The sequence below is a fragment of the Dendropsophus ebraccatus genome, chromosome 4 (genome assembly GCF_027789765.1).
Source record: "Dendropsophus ebraccatus isolate aDenEbr1 chromosome 4, aDenEbr1.pat, whole genome shotgun sequence".
In the NCBI taxonomy this organism is placed as follows: Eukaryota; Metazoa; Chordata; class Amphibia; order Anura; family Hylidae; genus Dendropsophus; species Dendropsophus ebraccatus.
In genome coordinates, this window is record NC_091457.1 from 11,125,162 (window position 1) to 11,149,862 (window position 24,701).

The 24,701-nt window shown below is 43.5% G+C and overlaps 1 protein-coding gene across 1 annotated transcript; it reads left to right on the plus strand.

Moving 5' to 3' along the window:
- Positions 1–4,002: 4,002 nt before the first annotated feature.
- LOC138789203 (natural cytotoxicity triggering receptor 3 ligand 1-like) lies at positions 4,003–24,693 on the plus strand (the record flags this gene model as incomplete). Its single annotated transcript, XM_069967810.1, has 5 exons — positions 4,003–4,137; positions 9,642–9,989; positions 16,855–17,190; positions 19,941–20,033; positions 24,542–24,693. Coding segments are annotated over exons 1-5 (1,017 nt in total), but the record flags the coding sequence as incomplete, so codon positions are not given.
- Positions 24,694–24,701: the final 8 nt, after the last annotated feature.

The window sequence follows — 24,701 nt, forward strand, 5'->3', positions numbered from 1 at the left end:
TCAATACCAGTCCCGGCGACGTGGGCCACGGCACCGCTCCAGAGAAAATGTTTTTCTTTCAAATCAATTGGTGCCATAAAGTTATATAGATGTGTACATTACTTCTGTTTAAAAATCTCAAGTCTTCCAGTACTTATCAGCTGCTGTATGTCCTGCAGTATGTGGTATTCTTTCCAGTCTGGAGAGCAGGAGAGTATACTGCTCTGGACAGTTCCTGACATGGACAGAGGCAGCAGCAGAGAGCACTGTGTCAGACTGGAGACAATACACCACTTTCTGATGGACATGAGTACCCCTTTAACTTCTGTAAAATGGTGTTGTGGGCATGCTCTGTGAGATTACTGTGCAGATAAGGTTAGGAGGTTGGCAGTGACTATCACCTACTGTCAGTGCTATGGTCCAGTGCTATTTGCTTCAACTTTTATATTGCTCAGACACAATGTGGTTGACAGCAGCATGGCAAAAACCGCATGTGGTTTACTGTAAATTGCTAACGTTTCATGGCAGATACAGGTGAAGCCATTGGGCCTAACTATAGCTGAAGTAGGGGCTGAGAGGATAAGAGGGTGATTTGGGTAAAATAACATTGTACCTTTTTATTTATATTAGATAGGAGTGGCTATCTTAGGAGGAGGAGCAGACACGAATTATGAACCCTAGGCTGGTTCCTGCCCCATGTCCCTGCCTACTTACCATGGTCTGCCATAGGTGGCAGCAGGTAACTGGGCGGCAGTCCCACAGTCTCAACACATTAAAGAAGCAGTTCACCAAAAAAACAATTAGTCCCTGGGCACTTGAAGATGACTGACACCCCCATGCAAAAATAAGTGGTGAAACTTGATCTCATCATCCCTTCTGGCAGAGGTCCATAACCAATACCCTCCTTCTCTGCTAGGCTTGTGAATGCATTTTACTATATGTGCACTCTACTTTACTTAGTTCTCTCTTCTTTTTTCTTCTCTTTGTTCTTTGCACTAATTTGGACCTTATCACAATGCTAGTCTCCATTCCATTTGTCTTCTACCCGTTTTTTCTCCTTTCTTTCCCTCTCCTTCTGCCTTTTTCCTTTCTTCTCCCCAATTTCTTTTTCTATACTCCTTCTTGGTGGACTCTTTTTCCATTACTGTGTGAACCTGGGGACCTGCACGTGGTACATGGGGCAATACTGTTTGATCAAATTATATGCCAACATCCTGGCGTTGGTTTTTAAAAATAGCAGAGCAGCATTAGTATCAGCCATAGGTGTGATGTGCAGCTGCTCCTTTCTCTCCATGTCGTATTTTATGTTTCTCCCTTTTCTGAGCAGTTGGCACTCCCCTTTATAAGACCCATGTGACCCAAATTAGCAGGATATATCTGTGCTCACATTTCAGTATCTCCATGTTTTTCCTATTCTGTCTGCAGCAGCAGTGGTGAGTGTAATACCATATTCATACTTGTGTTGTTTGGGGGCAGCCTTCCCCGCCGGTGGTGCTGGCATGGACTTTGGGGGGCACTTTGGGTTTGTGTGAACCAGGAGACCTGCACGTGGTACATGGGGCAATATGGTTTGATCAAATTATATACCAACATCCTGGCGTTGGTTTTTAAAAATAGCCGAGCGGCATTAGTATTAGTCATAATGTAATGTGCAGCAGCTCTCTTCTCTCCATGTCGCATTTTATTTTTCTCCCTTTTCTTAGCAGCTGGCACTCCCCTTCATAAGACCCCTGGGATGACCCCGGGATTACCATGCATATGCCAGAGGTATGGCTGTGCAGATTGCACTACAGCAGTAATGCAGTGTATTGTATCAGTGATCAAAGATCACTGTTTAGTATTACACTAGTGTACAGTAATGTACACTAGTGTAAAAGTAATAAAAAAGTTTGAACCAACCCCCCCCCCAGCCCCCCAATAATAAAAATGCATTATATTCCCTATATATAATACATTTTAAAATAAAAACACAAAACCTATACATGTTTGGTATCGCCACGTCCGTAACGACCCAATCTATAAAACTATATCAATAATTATATCGCACAACACACGCTGTATTTTATCAATTCGCTTTAGAAAATGTGTCATAAAAGAGATCAAAAAGAACTTGGTATCAATAAAAACTGCACATCTTCCCGCTAAAAATGTGCCCAAAATCTGCAGTCGCGCAAAAGATAAGAACGCTATGGATCTTGCAATGTGGCGACAGTTTTTGTGTGTTTTTGCTAGGAAGATACAAATTTGGTATCGCCATAATGATCCAGAGAATACATGTATTATGTAATTTTTACGGTACACTGGATAGCGTAAGTTTAATATTAAAAAAATATATAAACATAAATGACCTTTTTTCTATTATCCCTCCAAGAAAGGATTAATCAAAAGTAATCAATAGGTTTTATGAATCTTAAAATGGCGGCAGACCTCATAAGGCTACGTGGGCAAAAATAAATCAACGCTGCGACTCTTGGAAGACGGCAGTGAAAAAAGTATGAAAATGGCTCAGTCACTAAGGTCCACAATAAGCCAGTCACTAAGAGGGTCAAGTCAATGGGGTACAACAGTAGCGTAAAACCAGCCTTACATGCTGCACTCTATTTGAATAGTAACAAATAACAGTCACACGTATCATGGAGGAGCAATCCCTGCATCAGTACCGGGCCAGGGTCTGCGCCGTAATGGCGCTGATCCTGGCTCGGCACTCTATTGCTCTAGGCTGCAGTAGCCGAAAGCAACAGAGCACAGATCTTATTGATCTATGCAGTATAACTATACTATATCTATATATCTATACTGCATAGATCTCAATGAGAGATCAGAGCAGTCATACTAGAAGTCCCCCAGGGGGAATAACCCTAACCCCAGGGGGAATAACCCTAACCCCAGGGGGAACAACCCTAACCCCAGGGGGAAAAACCCTAACCCTAGGGGGGAATAACCCTAACTCCAGGGGGAAAAACCCTAACCCCGGGGGGAAACCCCTAGCCCCAGGGGGAAAAACCCTAGCCCCAGGGGGGAATAACCCTAACCCTAGGGGGGAATAACCCTAACCCCAGGGGGGAATAACCCTAACCCCATGGGAAATAACCTTAACCCCAGGGGGAATAACCCTAACCCCAGGGGGAATAACCCTAATCCCAGAGGGAATAACCCTAATCCCAGGGGGAATAACCCTAATCCCAGGGGGGAATAACCCTAACCCCAGGGAGGAATAACCCTAACCCCAGGGAGGAATAACCCTAACCCCAGGGGGGAAAAACCCTAGCCCCACGGGGGAATAACCCTAACCCCAGGGGGGAATAACCCTAACCCCAGGGGAAATAACCCTAACTCCAGGGGGAATAACCCTAACCCCAGGGGGAATAACCTTAACCCCAGGGGGAATAACCCTAATCCCAGGGGGAATAACCCTAACCCCAGGGAGGAATAACCCTAACCACAGGGGATAACCCTAACCCCAGGGGGGCTTCTATTAAGTGTGTAAAAAATATATTAATAAAAAGCCCCCTCCCCTAATAAACGTTTTTTTTAAACGTTTTTTAAAAAAGGTTTTAATTTTTTAAAAGCCATCAAATAAAATAAAAGTTACACAAGTTACATATCGTTGTAATCGTAATGACTTAAGGAACATAGATAACATGTCAGTTTTACCATAGAGCAAATGGCGTAAATATGAAACACCTCGAAAGAAAAGGAGTTGCACCTTTTTTTAAAAAAATTTCACTGCACATATAATTTTTTTCTGTTTTTTCAGCATTTTATAGAAAAAGTAAGTCTGTATTTGCAAAATATAATTGGTTTCGCAAAAAATAAGGGCTCATGTGGGTCTGTAGGGGGAAATATGCAAGCGCAGTGGCCTTTTAAACATGAGGAGGAAAAAAGGAAAGGGCAAAAATGAAAACTGGCTCCGTCCTTAAAGGGTTAAGTACAAGGAGGAAGAAACGAAAGCGCAAAAATGTAAACTGGCCCGGTCCTCTAAATGAAACCAAAAGTAGAGAAAGAAATTGGGGCAGGGCAGGAAATGGAGTTAGTCTACGTTATGTAGACCTGCCTGTTAAACGTATAGGATGGGGGTCATTCAATACACAGCAGAGATGTTCCCTCTGAAGACCCTGGTTATATTCTTCATCCTCCACAGCCGCTACTCTTCAGACGGTAAGTGTCCCCTTTTACACCCCTTCTGTCATTGTGCTGACTGCAGCTTTCCTCTCGGGAGCTGCTGGGTCTGAACAGAGGTCTGAATAGGGGAAGAGACGGGTCAGACTAGTTGGATTTCAAATTCGTGATCCCTCTGTTCTTCAGAGATATACAACTAGAGTGTCTGCCAGCAGCTTTCTCTTCTCATCCCATTCAGAGGACATGCACTGTCAGCTGAGCTGAGCATACTGTGGATTGAATGGCCGGCCTAAGACGACGTAATGCAGCCATATTCTGTACATAGTAATATAATGGCATTGTATAATGTACATTAGTATACTGTACACAGATATACAGTTATAATAACATTATGTTGAGACCAAATATAATCACTATAGTCAGAATGAGTAATCTGATACACCTCATTGCGGCAGCTCGGCAGTCATTCCATATAGAGAAGGCTCAGGAGCTGACTGTATGTAAAGGTGGCCATACCTTCAATAACTGACAGTCAGTCATCTCTCTCCTGCTCCCTATACACAGGAACGTTTAGCGTTCTCTATGGGGAGAGGAAAGATAAGCCAAAGACTGATCGCTCTGGCTGCAGCTTATCTCTTCCAGAACAAAGGGGTCTGGTAGTGATTTTCCATCACACCCGACCCCTATGCCCACCGACATCATCTGTATAGGATATATGGGGCTCGCTAACCTTTAACTGACAGATGAACATAGGGGTCTGGTATGATGGAAAATTACTGCCCAAACCCTATGTCCACCAACATTATGTCAGTGGGTGGTTGGGAGAGCCCCATACACTTTATACCGATGGACGAACCTGTCCCAAGAAGCGGTAGTGCAAGGAGACCCTGGTGTATTGAACCATTTTGCCATATGTGATTACTAGAACAACATGGTAATATACTAGGATGGAGAGAAGAAGAGAAAAGCCTTCCTTACTACACCCAGAGAAGCAATTAGAAAGAGCTGTAGGTATATATTTTTGGCTGTATCTGTTAGGGGCCATGTGTGATCACAAAGGTAGCATAAGAAAGCTAGGACCGGGACCCTGAGCCATTGACTGGCCAACATATGAGCATATAAAGAAGTAGTTTCAAGCTCTGACATTAAGGCGATGTTCACACAAGGTAAGTTGTGTAATAATCACGTGCACCGTTAGTGACCCTAGAGAGTCAATAAGTTGTATTATAAGAGTCATAGAAGAGTATGGCAACTACTCCGGGCTTAAGATCAATTGGAGCAAATCTACTCTGCTCCCTATCTCAGAGGATTTGAAAGGGGAAAACCCTATTGAAGGGGGTAAAGTGAGAGTACTGTCTAAGGGGGAGAGTTTTAAGTATCTTGGAATTGAGGTTACCAGTAGAGTACAGGATTACCATGAAGTGAACACATTTCCGGTTTTGAAGACAATCAGCAACAAGATAAATATTTGGACTAGCCTAGTCTATTCTAAGGCGGAGAGAATTACATTGGCCAGGGCAATAATCCTTCCAAAGTTGCTGTACGTCTTCAACGCCTCTCCAATCTGGGTAGATGAACGAACATTTAGAAAAGTAGAAGCTGCTCTTAACAGATTGATTTGGGGTAGGAAACGAGTCAGATTGCGTATTAAGTATTTCTGCCTTCCCAAGGGTGAAGGGGGAGTTAGCTTTCCTAATGTTAGATTATATTACTTAGCTGGTCAACTAAACTATTTGTGGAACAGAAGCAGAATAGAACTATACAAATATTGGGAGAGGAGTGTAGCGAGATCATGTGGATTAATTGGAATGTTGGAATCTGAGTGTTTGAAAGGGAATGAATGGGTAGAGTGTCCAACTGCGCATATGGTTATGAAAGTGTGGGAATGGGTGAAAGAATTGTTTAGAGTGGAGCATTCTATGAGTAGCACCCCCTTGTGGAACAATGGTAGACTAATAGAAGTATACAAAATGGGTGTATTGAAGGGGCTGATGAAGGCAGGAGTAGTGAGAGTGCTGGATGCCTTTGTGGGTGGCCAACTAAAATCTTGGCAGGTGCTGAAAGAAGAATTTGGGCTGAGTGAATGTGTATATTATGAATATCTGCAGTTGAGGCATGCCTTTACCGCTACCAGTGATAAATCTCTCTTTATGGTGGGGCAGACCCCGGATTTAATTGCACAGATTGGTAATGGAGTTGAAATTAGAAAGGGATTGTCACGTATCTATAAGAAGTTAATATCGGAGACGTGGGAGGAGAGTAGAAGAGGTAGGAGGGATAAGTGGGAAAAAGAGCTGGGCAATATCTCAGAGACACAATGGGATAGAATCTTGAATAATGTAAAGAATGTCTCCAGTAATCTGAATCATCAGATAGTTCAGCTCCATATCCTTTATAGATTGTACTACACCCCGGATTTCTTAGTAAAAATCGGTAAGCGGGAAACGGCGACATGTGCAAGATGTGGAGAGGAAGTTAGGGATTGGATTCATGTCTTCTGGTCTTGTAAGGCGTTGCAGGAACTTTGGAAGGAGGTGTTAGAGGAAGTTGGGAGAGAAGTTGAGTTAAAAATTATGCCCTGTCCCATGTTGGCAATTTTAGGTGACGATACACGTATAGTAAATGCAAATACAGCTAAGAGGAAAACTATAAATAAAAGATTGTTTGTCCTTAGGTTGCTGATTGTCAGAAATTGGAACTCTGCGGGGAAACTACACGTTAAAGCACGGAGGGAGATGGTGACCATGTACAATAAGTACGAGATGGCTTATAAACGTTGTATGGATTAATTTAATAAGAGAGCCCGAGGGGGGGGGGGGGTAGGTAGGGGTATGGGGGGAGAAATATGTATGTATTGATTGTGTAACTATGATGTTTCATTGGTTTTGTATGTAATGATATATGAGAATAAAAATTGCTTATAAAAAAAAAATAATCACGTGCACCGCAGTTAGAGGGAATCCCAGCTGGAGTATATACACATAGTATACACTCCGGCCAGGATCCCTATTGGCCGCACAAGAAACTGACATATCAGTCTTGTTTGGCCGCTATTGATTGAATATCACCCTGATAGGTCACGTAATGGAGAGTGCGGCGCAGGCCGCACTCTCCATTGTCAGCTATGGTGATTTGGGATGCGGGCATGAAGCACACATGAAGATCCGGCCGGGTCACAGAACGGCCGTTGTCTCACGTTGTGTGAACATGGCTTAAAGAAGTAGTAGGGAAAAAAGTTTATACCCTATTAACAGGATAGGCAATTAATGGTTGATCGGCAGGGTGTGACAACCGGAATTCCCACGGCCAGCTGTTCGGTGAATGGACTACAGGGAGAATGGGCTGGAAGCAGTTAGCTGGTACTCAGTGTAGTGGCGGCCCAGGGTTACTGCTGATTGTCTCCCATTGAAATGAATAGAAGCCCAGAGCTGCAGGTACAGAATAGCGGGGTGAACTTACCTCTCTCTACACGCAACCCAGCCAGCACGCCTATATCACCCTGTTACTCCCAGTATAGATCTGGTCTTCCAAGTCTCGAATAAAGAATCAAAGTGAAAGTGTATTATATGTATGCCGTACCAAGGACAGTATCTTCTCAGTAAAGCAAAGTATATTTATTTTAACAGGACTCTGTGGTTCTTCATCAAGCACTGACACAGTAATCACACTTTCCTTGGGTTATCTCCCTATCTGTCGGTGTCAGTGCCAAAAGTCCGGTTGGGCCACTATTCCACTCCAAACCACTGTGCTAATTGCCCAAGGGACCCCCAAACAGCCCGACAGGTCACTAACCACAGAGGAAACGGTGTAGCCAGCCCACCTAAAATAAAAGCAGGTGTGCCAGCATACCTGTGCGCCCAACTGGCACTAACGTCATGACAAATCATCAAAGGGCAGGACAGAGCCCCCCACCACCGGCTGCACTGCCACAGTTACACCCCTCACAAAAGACTGTACTCTAAGTTAATGTGGTAATGAAGCAGTACCTAAGTTTTACCACTAGATGTCACTATTATTTGTATAAGCACAGCTGTAGTACTCAACTCAGAGAGTTTAGCTAGGAGCCTGGCTCTGCCAGGTTCCCCCTCCAGGACAAGTTTAGTGTAGTCTAGTCTAGTGGAGTTTCGTAGTAGACAGACACACATGTGAACTATAGACGCTATTTTCTTGAAAGCAGCACTTCCACACACACAGTGCTAAACACCAAAGAGAGAGGACAAGTCGGAGATATCCCCAACCCACGCTGAGAACACATCTAAAAGTGCAGGACAGTATTCTGAAGCAAGAAGAACTGATCCGAATAGAGCAAAGTTGCTAGTAGCCTACGTACTCTCTCTCGCAGCACGGGTGTAACCAGGGAACCCTGACAGGATTGGGGCTTGTGTCACCCTAGGAGAACAGGTCACCCAACACTGTAGGGCAAAAGGTAGTAAAGCGACTAAGGTTGAAACACAGGCACAAGTATTCTTCTTCTTTCAAGTCTTCTTCTTAAGTACTCTACTTCTTCTAAAGTTCCGGCAGAACACATTACTGAATGGGGTTGGGACCCTCACGACCTGCACAACAGTATACCATCTGGCTAAGCTATATCTCAACCAACCACCACAGGGGTAGTGTCCCACAGTATCATCTAGCAAGTGACCAGTCGAGTGTGAGCACGCACCTACACCACACAGGCATGATGGGTTCTGTAGTTTTGCATCAACTGGAGGGCCGCGATTTGACACCTGTGAAATAGGCTATTGAATGATTACCAATCTAAGAAACACTTTGCCATCATTCCAGCCTAGTCACAACAGGAACAGAGTATCCTGAGTATGAAGCATCTCCAACGTAGAAACATAGAACCAGCAATTCCAAGTAATTATAACAGCTGTGAGTGATTAACTAAATAGATCATTTAAAGAGACACTCTCAGAAAGTGGTGTATACTTCTATTAAAAAATCTCCAGTGTTCCAGTACTTATCAGCTGCTGTATGTCCTGCAGGAAGTGGTCTGACACAGGGCTCTCTGCACAGTGCTGCCACCTCTGTCCATGTCAGGAACTGTCCAGAGCAGGAGAGGTTTTCTATGGGGATTTGCTGCTGCTCTGGACAGTTCCTGACATGGACAGAGGTGGCAGCAGAGAGCACTGTGTCAGACTGGAGACAATACACCACTTCCTGCAGGACATACAGCAGCTGATAAGCACTGGAAGACTGGAGATTTTTAAATAGAAATAAATTACAAATCTATATAACTTTCTGAAACCAGTTGATTTAAAAGGTTTTCGTTGGAATAGCCCTTTAACGTTTTTAAACGTGCAGGAAATCTATTCCATTTTTGTTCTCTTATACTGGTCTCAAATTATTTTTAGTGCAGTCGGATAATTGCAGTGTTCTCATTTTTTTTAAATCTGTGACTGATATAAAATATTTTTTTTTCCTGTAAAGAAACACTACAGCAGGTCTGCCGCATAGAAATCTGAAGGATATGGAACATGGAAAATGTAACACTTCATGTCAGCGTGCTTTCAAACTGATTATTCCTGTCTATATTTTAGGTAAATTAGAAATCCGCAAGACTGGTTATCATATAGAGACATTGCTGGGTCACAATACCACCCTCCCTTGTCTCTTCTATGGATATGAGGAGACGCCTCTGGATCTCTCTACGGTTTCTGTACGTTGGACTCTGAGAACATCAGAAGGAGAAAGACGAGTGTATTTGTTCAATGGTGGAGATCGTATCCAATACAGACCTGGGTCACATATACCGGAGAGTGGACTTATGGGAGGAGACGTCAGTCTGTATATATCCAACATACAGCCCAGTGATGATGGAGAATACACTTGTTTTGTTATCGTCACTCCTGAGAAAGCAATAGGGAAAGTCACTATGTGGGTGTCAGGTAAGTGCTGCTACAAGTACTTTGGAGGTCACAGTAAATATACAATACCGGCAGCGGCGGGTGTGTGGGGTGGCTAGGGGCCAGATCTTTGAGGTCATCGGCGGTGGGGGCGGCAGCTGTGCGGCAGGTGTGTGGTGGCTGGGGGCCAGATCTGTGAGGGCAGCGGCAGCGGGTGTGGGGTCGGTGGTGGGGGCTTGGTGATGGGGATCTCCCTAGCACTACTCCTCCCATCATCTGCTCATACTATGAGCAGATGATGGGAGGAGTGGTAGTGCCTATCTGTCCCACTGCACCAAGCAGGGAGGGAGGGAGGAGGTAGTTAGATGCACCTACCTCTTTCTCTCCCTGCTCGGTGCCCTCCATTTGGGGAGCAAATGTCCTTGCTCCCCAAATTATCCCATAAACATAGTGTACCAATAAAGTGTAGATTACATTACATTAGGAAGACAAAGGGTGGTCAGCACTCAGAACACAAAGTCCCTCAGATTGGAGTATGGTGTTCTTATTTAGGCTGTATGCCTCTCTACGAGCACGCGAGAATGATCCCCGGACCCAAGGGCATCCAACAAGGTATAAGCATAAGAATACTCTCCAGCTCGCTTTAAAATTTATTTATTTATTCTTTATTTGTATAATGTTTAAAAGGCCGACGCGTTTCGGGCTCTCTTGCCCTTATTCATGGCTCTGTGTCAGATGGTCCCGAGACGACTCAAAATATAGGGGGGGACTATCCCTGTCCATTCCCCACAGTGATAAAGAAAGACAAGCAAAGTGGCGTCAGTAGCCACGCCGAACGAGAAATCGTTGATCGCTTTATAAGACCTGGACCTATTTTGATCCTTGCTCGTTCGCATTGAATAAGATGTCGTTCGGTTGTTCGCAGTACATACAAACGCAATAGCGAACAAATAGTGAAGAAGAAGCGATCGCAAATACGATCATAAGTAATGATTATAGTTACATGGAAATGAGTGAACGTTTCCAGGTCTTTCGCAATAGTGGTCGTTTTAGATCGTTATTCGTTAACGATTATGCGAACGATAATCGTCCGGTGGAATAGGGCCCTTAGACTCTCCCAATGTTCTCTCCACCAATAGGAAAGGTCTTTGAGGTTCAGCTATAGTAGTGGAGAACACTATTCCAGTGAGTTCTGGTGTAGTCAGAGTAAGAGCCAGAAAAGTCATCCCTGCTGAGAGGCATTCCAGGCTCTGGCCCACTGGCCAGGACCCACCTGTGGGGTTCTACCCTGAGTCAGGGAAGTTATGCAGATCTATTCCTTTTCCTGTACCCTAGCCATGTCGGTCTAGTGATCCTGCGACAGGGACCAACGACTTGTCTACGGAGAGGCTCTCCTGATCTCTCTACAAAAACCTACAGGAGCTATACAGTCAGCAGTTTGGAAAGAGCAACTTAAGCCAAATGACTCTGCTGCAGCTTGCTAAGACCTAAGAAGAACTCTGACGGCCAGCTTACCCTTCGATGAGTCCTTTGTTCCTGGAACCTTCTTACTCTGTGCCCTTGACGGGCAATAGGCAGATCTTCATAGCTGTGGATACAAATATTTCTTCTGTCAAGTATATCACCACCAACACAAAGCGGTTAGAGCCCCCTACAGTTGTGGATAGGTCCCCTCATAAGATAGCCCACTGCCCTCAGGAAAACCTTAAAGGGAATCTGTCAGCACCTGGGCTGGTCCCGAGGTGCTGACAGTGTAGTGCAGATGTGTGTCCCTCATTGTCTGGCCTCTCATTCTTTTTGTCCGCAGTGCTATAGTTTGTCCCCAATCCGTCCCGTAACCTTGGTATCAACGTGACAGATGAGTATAGCGCACCACACTTCCGGGTACACGGGTGGGGGTGGTGGGACACGGGGAAGGGGGCCATTCACAGACATAACATACATTACAAAGTTGTATAACTTTGTAATGTGTGTTATTCTGTCAATAATTCTTCTGTCAAAAATACCGCCGCACTACCCCTTTAACTATTCACAGCCTCTGCAGGATAACAAATGATCTCAACCAGCCAACTCTATACTGCACCTCACTGCAAAAAGGAACTGTTATCGTGTACTGCACCTGTAAGACACACTTTGGTAAAAGTTTCAACTTGTTTTAAGGGGTTATCCAGCACTACAAAAACACTTTGGCCTCTCTCCCTGTCAATCATGCGGTCCTCCAGGCATTTATATAAGCCCAGTTGGGCTTATTGTTTCCCTTTCAGCTCCATTCACTTCAATGGAACTGAGTTACAAAGTCTACACCCAAACTGGAGACAAAGAGTAGTGCTGTCTCTGGAAGAAAGTGGCCATGTTTTTGTAGTGCTGGATAACCTCTTTAAGCTACTGCTGATCTCTTGTGGTTCCTCCGCACTACACCTGCACCTACACTGTTGGGACCCGGGGGGGCATATACCACTCCGAACCCCTGTGACAAGTGCCGCAGCAATACCGCAACACCTGCCCTTGCAAGTTCCATCTAGCAACCTCTGGGTCACCACAAGTATTTGTAGCCACAATCAGGAGTGGAACCGATAGAGAAAATATAACAAAGATTTGCACAGTGTATGTGTTTTCAGAAAATTTTAGGCCCATCTCACTGCTGAACAGTGATGTCAAGCTGTATGCCAAAATGGCAGCCATTCTGCCCACGCTGATTAACAGTGACCAAACAGGTGTTATAAAAACATGCCAGGGATATGATAGTACTAGAAGAGTAATTAACATACTCCACCACATCCAATTAACAAGACTTCCCGCAATTGTGGTCTCCCTCGACACCGTGAAGGCGTTTGACCGGATTTCTTGGTCATCCAATTAACAAGACTTCCCGCAATTGTGGTCTCCCTCGACACCGTGAAGGCGTTTGACCGGATTTCTTGGTCATATGTCTTTCGGTGCTACCGAAAATTGCCATGCCTAGTGACATATTAAGTAGCATTTCAGCCTTGCATTCAGCACCCTCCGGTGCCTTGTCTAGTAGCTTCTGAATTACCAATGGGATGTGTCAAGGCTGCCCACTGTCCCCATTGTTTAGGGTAGACACAGTCTACTAGTACAAGGCATTCAGATTGGCGAATATATACACACAGTATCATTGTATGCAGACGATGTCATACTGACTTTACAAAATCCTAAGATGTCGCTTGGGCAAGCGCTGCCCGTTCTCAAAGAATTTGGGAAGTTTTTGTATTATAAATTAAACTACCAAAAATCTGAGACGCTACCATTGAAGATATCCCAAACAGAAGTAGAGGCCCCCACGTGCACCATTTGGCCCTCACGTGCGCCATTTGGACTGGATGTCTGAATCTATTGAATATTTGGGCACAAATATTACTGCAAATCTGGGCCAGTTGTTCCAGAAAAATGATATGGCCACTCTCACTTATTTACAAAATTCAGCCAAACAAATGGGGAAAACCGAGACATCCTGGGTTGGAATGGTTCCGAAACTCATATTTTTTCAGGACCATGCCCATCCATATACAACCCCCTCCCCCCCCCCCCCCCCCCCCCCCCCCCATTGTTTCAAACTGATTTGGAAGATGATTCCTAGTTTCATTTAGGATAGCTTATCAAACACCCGTCACACCTCTTTTAGCGGGAGACATATTACCCTGCTTAAAGGGGTTGGTCACTTTATAGTAAAATAGGTCAGTGTACAGTATTAGTAAGTGTACTCACTGTATATACTAACAGCAGCTCCCCGTGTACTTTATAGAGCTAAAATCCGACTCACCTCCTCCAGGCTGTGCTGCCCTGCTGTGTGGTGAGTCTGTCCATAAGATGGCTGACATGGAGGAGCATGTGACCAGGCCCCCCCCCCCCCCCAGTGTTCACCACTGAGCCTGTATATGTCTATGGAGGACACTTGGGGGCGGGGCATGGTCACATGCGCCTCCGTGTCGGCCATTTTGTGGACAGACTCATCACAGAGCAGGGCAGCATAGCCTGGGGGAGGGGAGTCTGATTTTAGCTGTATGAGGTACACAGGGAGCTGCTGTCAGTATACACAATAAGTACACCTGCTAATACTGTACACTGAACTATTTTACTATAAAGTGGCCGACCTCTTTACAGGTAAATTCAAGGGACTATGTGTCTTCTATAGCCGCTGTCTCCGGCCCAAGCGAGTTAAGACCTTGATCGGGTTTCACCATGTAACTATTGCAAAAATTGTGGTCACTTGACGAGGTCCTAGCGGATATAACACAAATCTATTCTCTAGAGAAGCTCATTGCATATGGCAGAAATACTGCAAAATCTTTCCAGTCCCTTTGGCAAGCTTGGGAATCCAATAATGCACCTCCCAGTAAGTAGTACCTTCCTTCCTTCCACCACATCCCTCCCCTTCCTTTCCTCTAGGGACAAGTTGCCAGGCTAGGCTGTACACTGCATTTGTTTTTCTTCCAATATGTTACAGATCTCCTTGGGCCAACCGAATAAAATCACCTGCCATGACCATCCTCACAGCTGTAATTTTCACTTTGACTTTTAAACCTGCACTTGCATATACTGTTTTGATGTTGTTTAATGTTATATAGTTTGACTTTTTAGTACTCTTAGAAACATGACCTATACAAAGAGATTGAGTAAGGATGCGGAGACCCATCCCCCCTGGGACAAATTAACATGTTTGTTCTTAAATTTACAAGCTGAAACTTGGACATGAGGATATGGTTACTATGAAACTTAAGCGACCATCCACCTATTACCAACCTGAATACAGGCATCAATTCCACACCGGGACGTTATCACTGGATAGAGACTCTCTTACTCATGCCACACCTTTGCCCCTTCTTCCTCTCTCCCCCCCAAATCCCCCACCACCACCACCACCACCTCCCTCTCCTCAACCTTTTGCTTGTTTATGGTCATTTACTTTGTCACCCCAATACATTGTACTCTTATGTGTTTGTTATATTTGATAAATTCTCAATAAATGTTATTGGAACATTAAGGATACTTTTTCTAGCCAACCACCCTTTTTTCAGCAGGGCTAGAACAAGATGGTGTGGGTCTCCCATGCAGGGAACATGGTAGCTGGACTCCCACTTGAGCCCGTGTTTTGACTCTTTTTCTTTGCACCACCTACTGCCCACCAGTGTTGGGAGACCCGTCCTATGAGGGTGACACAAGCCTCAGACCTTGCTACCTGAGTTGAGCAGAATGGTCAGAATTTTCTGATTACACCCGCACTGCGAGATAGAGTGCCTAGGCTTCTAGCAACTTTGCTCTATCTGGATCAGTTCCTTGTCCTGCACTTTTAGACTGGTTCACAGCGTGGGCTGGCATGATCCCTGATTTTGTCCTCTCTAAGAGTGGCTTAACACTGCATAGTGTGTGGGAAGTGCTGCTTTCAAGAAAGTATTGTTTAAGTCATCCATATACAACTGCTCTGCTCAACAGCTAGACTAAGACTGACTCTGTTCTGGGGACCTGGCAGGAGCCAGGGCCCAACTGCTGTAGAGAGTGTTCTGGCTTGCGACCTTTCTCCACAGAAACCAAAGTAAGACTCCTGAGGGTGTGGCTACACTTCCTCTACCTGTGTGACTTTGTGACTTCCTTCTACAGGGCATGTAATGTGTCCTGTGAGTGGGTGAGAAGAAGAAAGGAGATAGGTGGAAAGAAGAGAGAGCTCTCATTGGCGCACAGATCCCAAAAACAATAACCCATTGGAACCTGACTCAGTTGCCTATGAGAATCAAATTAGAGTAAATATAAATTCCCCTTGGTGGCGGGGCCGACTGGGGAGAGAGAAACACACACTGGGGTATTATGGAGTCTCTCTCTGAGTAGTTCTGGAAAGCTAAGTTTATTTATTAAAGAAAATTTTCCTAGGATGGAATGGACAACCCATGGGCCACCCCTGGACCCCTGAATCCCATTTTGTTAGTTAGATTGGCTTATTTATAGAAAAAAAATTACATATCAGAAACTAACCTCTTACCGACCACCAATATGCCATTTTTACAGCAGCTTGGCGGTCATTGCACATAGAAGGGGCTGAAAAAATGAGCCAGTGCTATATGTGCTGACACCGGCCTGTAACTACCGGGTGCCGACTTCAGTCTGATCCTGCTATTTTAACCCTCTATATGCCATAGTTGATATTGGTCTCAGCATGCAAAGATCATATCCCATCAACACAATATCGGGATGCTGATCGGTTTCTATGGCTCCGTAGTTGCCATAGTACCTCTGCTGATTAAGTGTGCCCTAGCAGAAGATCCCCAATCTAAATGAATAGCATAGCATTGATCAGTATAAGCAATCTAATGATTGCTTATTATAGTTATAGTAATATGGCGATTCAAAACAGAGCAAAAAAATTAAAGAAATTGGGTATCATTGTAATTGCATTGATCTGCAGAATAAAGATAACAGATCAGTTTTGTTGCAAATTAAATCTCTTAAAAAGAAAGGTTGTTTTTAAAAGGACCATTGCTCCTGCAAAAAACAAGCCCTGGGTAAATTTATGTGCAAACATTGTCTGTTATTTCACAATTAACAGCCATTGTTTGCAGAACTACGGCCGCTGTTATGAAATATGGACGTTGTTTTTACATAGTGTGAACCTAGTCTTACAGTGATATCCAATTGATATAATTTCTGTTTGACCAACTTTAACAAATGTAAAAAAAAAAAAAAAAAGTTTTAAATTGCCATATTCTGACCTCTATAACTTTTTTATCTTTTCCCAGAAGTATTATGGCTCATTTTTTTTGCACTATGTACTTTACACTATGCATTCTGACTTCAGTTGATTTGAAAGAATTTTTTTCTTTTTTTTTCCCGACTGAGTACCCCTTTAAGTGTAAAATAAAGATTACATTATGATATCTATGTGTTTGCTTCTCCTCAGCCGTACCCACCTGTACAGTGAGTGACTCCAGACTAGAGATGTATTCAGACACTGAGAGATCGGTTACATGCTATGTCAGCGGCTTCTATCCACAACCTTTAACAATACATTGGGAGACGTACAGTAAAGTGTCCTCCAACAATTCTGGACTGGATGAGAGGACCTGTAACAGTATACCAGTACAGAACCCTAATGGGACATGTAAAGTGATGAGTGTACTGACTATGAAACCTATCAGCACAAAGGAGGATGGAGATGTATATTCCTGTGTGATCACCCACAGGTCACTGAGAGACCCTCTTACCTGTAATGTTACTCTATCAGTTATTGTACCAAGTAAGTATATAAATCGATAGACCTTGCCATAAGCATCCTATAAATATTGTCTAATATAAGCATCAATATGACCTCTAGGGCTCCATGTAATCATATGGAGTTATGTACAGAGAAGAGATACATCCGTTATCAGCAGCTGAATGTGTTTTCCGCCTCTTCTAGGTCACGGGTCCTGGTAAATAACTTTAGTTGTAACCTGGTAATAGAGAGAGAAGGAGGCACTCACAATTTAAAATGTTCTTTATTGATGCATCTTCATAAAAAAATCATTCAGAGTGTGTAGTAGATGGTGGAGGACACCGTGCAGCAGCTGACACTGTAACAGCCGTGTCTGAGGAAGCGCGCATGCGTGCGGGAAACAGCTGTTACACTTTCAGCTGCTGCACGGTGTCCTCCACTGACTGCTACACACTCTGAATGATTTTTTAGGAAGATGTATCAAAAAGAAGATTTTAAACAGTGAGTGCCTCCTTCTCTCTCTATTGTTGGAATTGTACATTATTGCTGTGACTGCATATTCATGGGAGAGCACCCAGTTACATAGGCGACCAGCTGCAATTGTGGTCCTTGATTACCATTGTTGCGATGGATTAGTGCCGGTCCACTGTCGTGTATACAGTATCTTAGTTGTAACCTGGGCTGTGCTGAAGCAATGAAATAGACTGGAATGGGAAACTAAAGCCCCTATTCCACGGGGCGGCGGAGAGGAGCTGTCAGCGCTCGTTTGCTCCTCTTTCCCTGCTCGCTGCTGTGACTATTACATGCATTGGCGGCAAGCGGGTGAGTACTGGGGGGACTGGGGGGGCTGCCCGGGTGATCACTTGATCGTCCGGCAGCCCATAGAGGATAGCGGCGGTCTGCTACCGCCACTCCTATTCCACGGAGCGATGGCAGCAGATCGTTGCTATATAAGTTGTTTGTGTTTCAACATGTTGAAAGACAAACGACTGCAACGATTAGCTTTCTATTACACAGGACGATTATTGGCCGTACCGGCCGAATACGGATGATGATCGCCTCGTGTAATAGGGCCTTAAGTTTTCCCACTGCTATTTAGTAGGTAGTTTATGCTGTTGGTTTTATATATAAAATATCCGTGCAACTAAAGTCGAGTGAACTTCGAGCGCGTGACATTTAATTACCGGTGGCTGAAGAAGTTGGATGCAGCCTTAGATAGCTATATCCATGTTTTCCAGGCAGCTTTAGGGCTGCATTCAACTTCTTCAGCCACCGGTAATTAAATGTCGCATGCTCGAAGTTCACTCGACTTTAGTTGCCAGGATCTAGTAGCCAGGACATTTTACGCTCCGGTATGATTAACCAAAATCATTGTTAAAGCGACTCTGTACCCACAATCTGACCCCCCCAAACCACTTGTACCTTTGGATAGCTGATTTTAATCCAAGATCTGTCCTGGGGTCCGTTCGGCAGGTGATGCTGTTATTGTCATAAAAACAACTTTTAATCCTTCAGCGCTGTGTCTAACGGCTGGGGCTTACATTTGCATATGCATTAGGCTGGCACAACCTCTCTGTCCTTCCTCCCCACCATCTTCAGCATTAGGAATGATCCAGGCAGATTGCTTCCTTTTCCTCAGCTGTGGCAGCCCGGAGCATGGGCTGGATCATTAAGACATTTGTGCATAGCTCAAACAGCAGTAAATGTTCCTGGGTCATTCCTAATGATGAGGAGGGTGGGGAGGAAGGAAAGAGGGGTGGTGCCAGCCTAATGCATATACAAATGTAAGCCCCGGCCGTTAGACACAGCGCTGCCGGATTAAAAGTTGTTTTTATAACAATAACTGCATCCCCTGCCGAACGGACCCCAGGACAGATCTTGGATTTAAAGCAGCTATCCGAAGGTACAAGTGGTTTGGGGGGGTCAGATTGTGGGTACAGAGTCGCTTTAATCACTCACTAATCGTTCAGTGTAATGGTCCGTTTACATGGAGCGATAACTGGCCCAATCGAATGATTAACAATTTTGGTTTTATAACGATCAGCGTTTATAAATCATTAGAAAAATCGTAAGAAAAATTGTTATTGCGATAGATTTTAAGATCGCTTAAGCCCATCTCACACACAGGGTGAATCTTTGAAAGACTGTTACACGGAACGATCTGCGAATTTTTAGCGAACGACGATTTGAGGACATTACTTGAATGATTACCTGCTTGTCGCTTGATCATGTGCTGCGTTTACACGTACGATTATCGCTCTAATGTGATCGTTATTGTGAAAATTCGAACCATAATTCTGTGTAAACGCAGCATAATTCCACATTTGATGGGATCAGATGGAGTAACCGATCGTAACTAATGACTATCGTTCTGTGTAATACGATGAACGAGTTCAGGTTAACGATAAACAATCTAGTTTGAGACTGTTAAAAATCGCTTTATCTAATAGGACCCTAAGCCACATCTTTTGTTTTGGAAGAAGTTTCTTTTCTTTACCTTTTACCTTCATTTCTAGGTTCAGTGTTCTCACACATTATTAGCTATACTGTCTGTATATATATATATATATATATATATATATATATGTATATATATATATATATATATATATATATATATCTGTACACATTTTATATATATATATATATATATATATATATATATATATATATATATATATTAGTTGGGAGGATAGTAGTAGTATTGCAGACCAAGGAGCAGAGCAGTCATCATCCTCATCATTGTTACTAACTGCATTTTCTTTCCTTTTGTTCTGTTTACTTTGTTCTAGACGACCATACTGCAGCATGGGCTTTTGGTGGTTTTTTTCTTGCAATAGGACTCATTTGTATAGCAGCATTAATATACTACCATTGTAAAACAGGTAAGGACCTGTCCAGTTAACATGAATGGGTAAAATTACCAAGCATAATCCTAGGGGGAGGGGTGGGGGGTGCTAATCTGTGTACCATATCTATTGTCCATATTCTATCTATTGTCCAGATCTGCCTACTGCTGTCACCGGTCACTGTAATGTTGTACAGACCACTTTCCATCAGCCTCCTCCTTATCATCACAGACAGGACAGGAAGTCTCAGCTTAGTTTTGGACCTAGTGTTGATAATGAGAATTGCAAGATTTTAGAATTATTTAATAGTATAGATAGTAAAATTGTACGGTATTGTATATAGTATAGTATAGAATATTAGACAAAACATTACCAAAATTTATTATAAATTTAACTTTTGACATGTCATCAGGCATCATTTGTACACTGTGTGAACTAAAAGGTTAGTTTTCGTGCCCATTTAAAGGGCTAGTTCACCAAAAAATTATTTTCTTGAAATCAACTGGTGCCAGAGATTTGTAATTTACTTCTATTAAAAAAATCTCCAGTCTTCCAGTATTTATCAGCTGCTGTATGTCCTGCAGGAAGTGGTGTGTTTCTCCAGTCTGACACAGTGCTCTCTGCTGCCACCTCTGTCCATGGCAGGAACTGCAGCAGCAAACACCCATAGAAAACCTCTCCTGCTCTCCAGACTGGGAAAAATACACCACTTCCCGCAGGACATACAGCAGCTGATCAGTACCAGAATACTTGAGATTCTTTAAAGGGGTTATCCAGCGCTACAAAAACATGGCCACTTTTCCCCCTATTGTTGTCTCCAGTTCAGGTGCAGATTGCAATTAGGCTCCATTTATTTGAATGGAACTGAATTTCAAAACCCCACCCAATCTGGAGACAACAGTAGGGGCAAAGTGGCCATGTTTTTGTAGCGCTGGATCACCCCTTTAATAGAAGTAAATTACAAATCTCTGGCACTTGCTGACACCAGTTGATTTTGAAAGAGATTTTTTTGTGTCCTATCCCTTTAAATATTTCTGCAAATACAGTCATTTACCAAACTTGTCTCCTTCTCCTTACATGCTACTTTTTCCCTCCCATAGTTTACAGCTTGTTGTCCAAATTACCAACCACCACTCTGCTCTACAAACGGTGGTCTGGCGGGTGTGTATATACAGTAGCTCTAGTATACATATTTATATATGTTATCCAGTATATACACTATGCGGGGAGATTTATCAAACATGGTGTAAAGTGAAACTGGATCAGTCGCCCCTAGCAACCAATCAGATTCCACCTTTCATTCCTTACAGACTTGTTGGAAAATGAAAGGTGGAATCTGATTGGTTGCTAGGGGCAACTGAGCCAGTTTCACTTTACACCATGTTTGATAAATCTTCCCCACATGTATCTCTATACATGTACATAATATCTATATATACATCAGCCAGAGCACTGCTTTTAGAGCAGAGTGGTGGTTGGCAACCTAGAAAATGAGCTGTAAATAATGGGAGGGAAAAAGCGGCATATCAGGAGGAGACAAATTTGCTATATTAACCCCTAGACGACCCTAGACGTACGGTTAGGTCATGGGTCTCTAAGGAGCTATGAAGAGTGCTCCAGAGCACAGAGCGCGCTTCATAGCAGGTAGGGGCCGGCTGCAATCCAATGCATGCGCTGCAGTCTGTCATTAGCCACTTAAGTGCCGCATGAAAGTGACAGGAGCAGATCCTGTCACTTACTGTCGGGAAAATTACATTGCAGGGGTCCCGATCGCTTTCACGGACTGCCGGAGGTCTCTTACCTTCCTTTGTGTAGTCTGATTGGCGCTCTGCTTATCGAGTCTGCCACAGGCAGGCTCAATCAGCAGAGCGCCTATTACACTGATCAATACTATGCCTATGGCACAGCATTGTACAGTGTCTGCAATCTAATGATTGCAGGTAGGGGGGCTTAAAATGTGGAGAAAAAAAAAAAAAAGGAAAAAATTTTTAAAAATACCCCACAGTTCCTCCCCCAATAACCCCTATCCCATTATATAAATAAACATATAAAAATAATGAAATAAATAAACATATTATATACCGAAGCGTGCGTAATTGTCCGATCTATTAAAATATAACAATCGTCATCGCGAACAGTGAACGGCGTAAACAAAAAGAAGGAAATAAGCACCAGGATTAACGATTTTTTGTTACATTATAGCTAAAATTTTTTATAAAAAGTGATCAAAATGTCCGAGCTACACAAATATGGTATTAATAAAAACTAGAGATCATGGCGCAAAAAATGACGCCCCATACAGCCCCATAGGCAAAAAACGAAAACCTTTATAAGAGTCACAATACGGCCATTTTATTAATAAATTGCAAAAAAAAAAAGGATTTCATAAAAAAATATATAAAATATTAGAGAATAATTGTAAACCTGCATATGGTTGTGTTCGGGCTGACCTATAGAATAATGGTATCATGTCGCTTTTACCGTATAGTGTATTACGTAGACACAGGAACCCCCCAAACGTTACCATATTGCATTCTTTTTGGGGGTTCCGTCATACATGTTATGGTAGAATGAAAGACGATGTAGAATGTAAAACCGACCCTCTTTGCGGACGTCCTCCCTGTTATGTCGGACCCTGCGTCACATTTGGCCCCAGTACTTGAAGCCATTGTGTACTTTGATATCATTTTAGGATACATGATTAATCCTCTTAAAAAGCGACATACTAGAGCTAGGAAAGCCACAGTAAGGAGAGTTCTGGGGCTAGGAGACAATATGGACATGGGCGTAGCTACCATAGAGGCAGGGTAGGCAGTTGCTATGGGGCCCTTGCAGGAGGGGGGCCTGGGGGAGAAGGTAAGAGCGTGTGTCCTTCTGCTAAACCCCTTATGTACTGCAGTGTGTAAGTGATGTTTACTTACATGCTGCAACACAAAAAAAAGGGTTAACAAGCAGAAGACAGAGATCTCTGCTTCACTGCACTGATAACCCCTGACCTCTGTTCTCCAGCTGGCAATCAAGTAGGAAAGGAAAATGTGCAGATCTCCTTGCAGAAGTCAGGGGTTATCAGTGTGTACGCAATGCTTTGTGTTGTGCTTAGGGTAGGGGGGGCCCCCTAAAATGTTTTGCTGTGGGGCCCCTTGAATCGTAGCTACGCCCCTGAGTATGGACAAATCATCTATCACTACCCCCACTCTTTACTACCTGAATTATCCACCATTATTTGACAAACAACTGCTGAGCTAAAGCTCCAGAGGATTAATAAAGGTGTACACGCTGTAAAAACGCTTTTGTCCCTTCTGCCTGGGAATTGCATCTCCCAACCTGCTACCATATTTTAATGGAATTGCAATTTACACACAGGAGGTGGTGAGTGCCACAGTTTTTCCTTCTTCTTCTTCATCTGTTAGGAAATTTTTTTTTCCTCAACAACACCTCCATTGCTCCTTCTCTCTCCTTCTTTACTATTTTCCCTGCAGTGTAGATCATAACTATAAGCTGGGAAGATTTGATTCTGACTTGCATTACAAGGCTATGTTCACACAGCGTAGGTGTCATATTAATCACGGCAGTTGTTGCCGATTTGCAACAACGGACGTGATTAATATGACTCTTACATTGTGCTGCCGTCTATGGAATCCTGGCCGGAGTGTGTACACATTGGGGGACATTTATTAAGTCCAGCGTTTTCTGCGCCGGACTTAAAAATGTTCCCGCAGCTCTGGCACTACAAAGATTTATGTAGAGGCGGGCTGCCTCTACATAAATCCCGTGCGCGCCAGTGCACACGGTAGGTAACCTAGGCCAGCTGAGGGCTGGAGTAGGTTTCCTGCTTATTTTTCCGACCAAAAAATTATGAATCACGCGGACTCTGAGTACCTCCCCATACCGCCCCCTCCACAACCCCGCCGGCGTACCGGGCGGAAAGTGGCCATTTGCGAATATTTTATTCGCAAAACGGTCATTTGCAAATAAATTTATTCGCAAATGGCCCCTTTCCGCCGAAAAAATACGATTTCGATCCTTGATACATGTCCCCCATAGTAAACAAAAAACTGACATGTTAGTTTTCTGTGGTTGCTATTCAATGTCAGTTCACACAAAGGAGCGTGCGGCTCCATTGTGTGCAGTGGCGAATTGGGATGCGGGCACGCACAGATGCGCCCGCACTCCAATTCATCAAAAGTGAAGATCATCAGAAGGGATGATCGTCTCTGACACCGGTTGTTCTGTGACCGGGTAACAGAACGGCCGGTATGTTACGCCATGTAAACATGGCCCAAGACAGTATAGGCATACAGGGACATCCGTCACCCATAGGCTTGTCTAGAATTGTCTTTGTATGAAATAACACAGTAGAGTATTCTATGAAGTTAAAAAATGTTTTAAGGATACATACCAGCCCAGCAGTTGCAAAAGGACACTCTTGTGGGTGGCATGGATATACCAAGTGGGCATATAAATGTAGTTATATAGACTCTTTACTCGTTTTTATATAATTATTAAAAAAAACAAAAACAAAACATGATTTCTTATCCTTACAGAATCACCAACCATTTCAGAGATCAGTAAAAGTGACCTGATTCATATGAAGGAGAATATTTTGACATGTAGTATATCAGACTTCAGACCAAAAGATCTCACTGTAAAGTTATATTTGGAGAAAGGCACAAATAATGAGAGAGAAGTCATCGAACCTCCTCC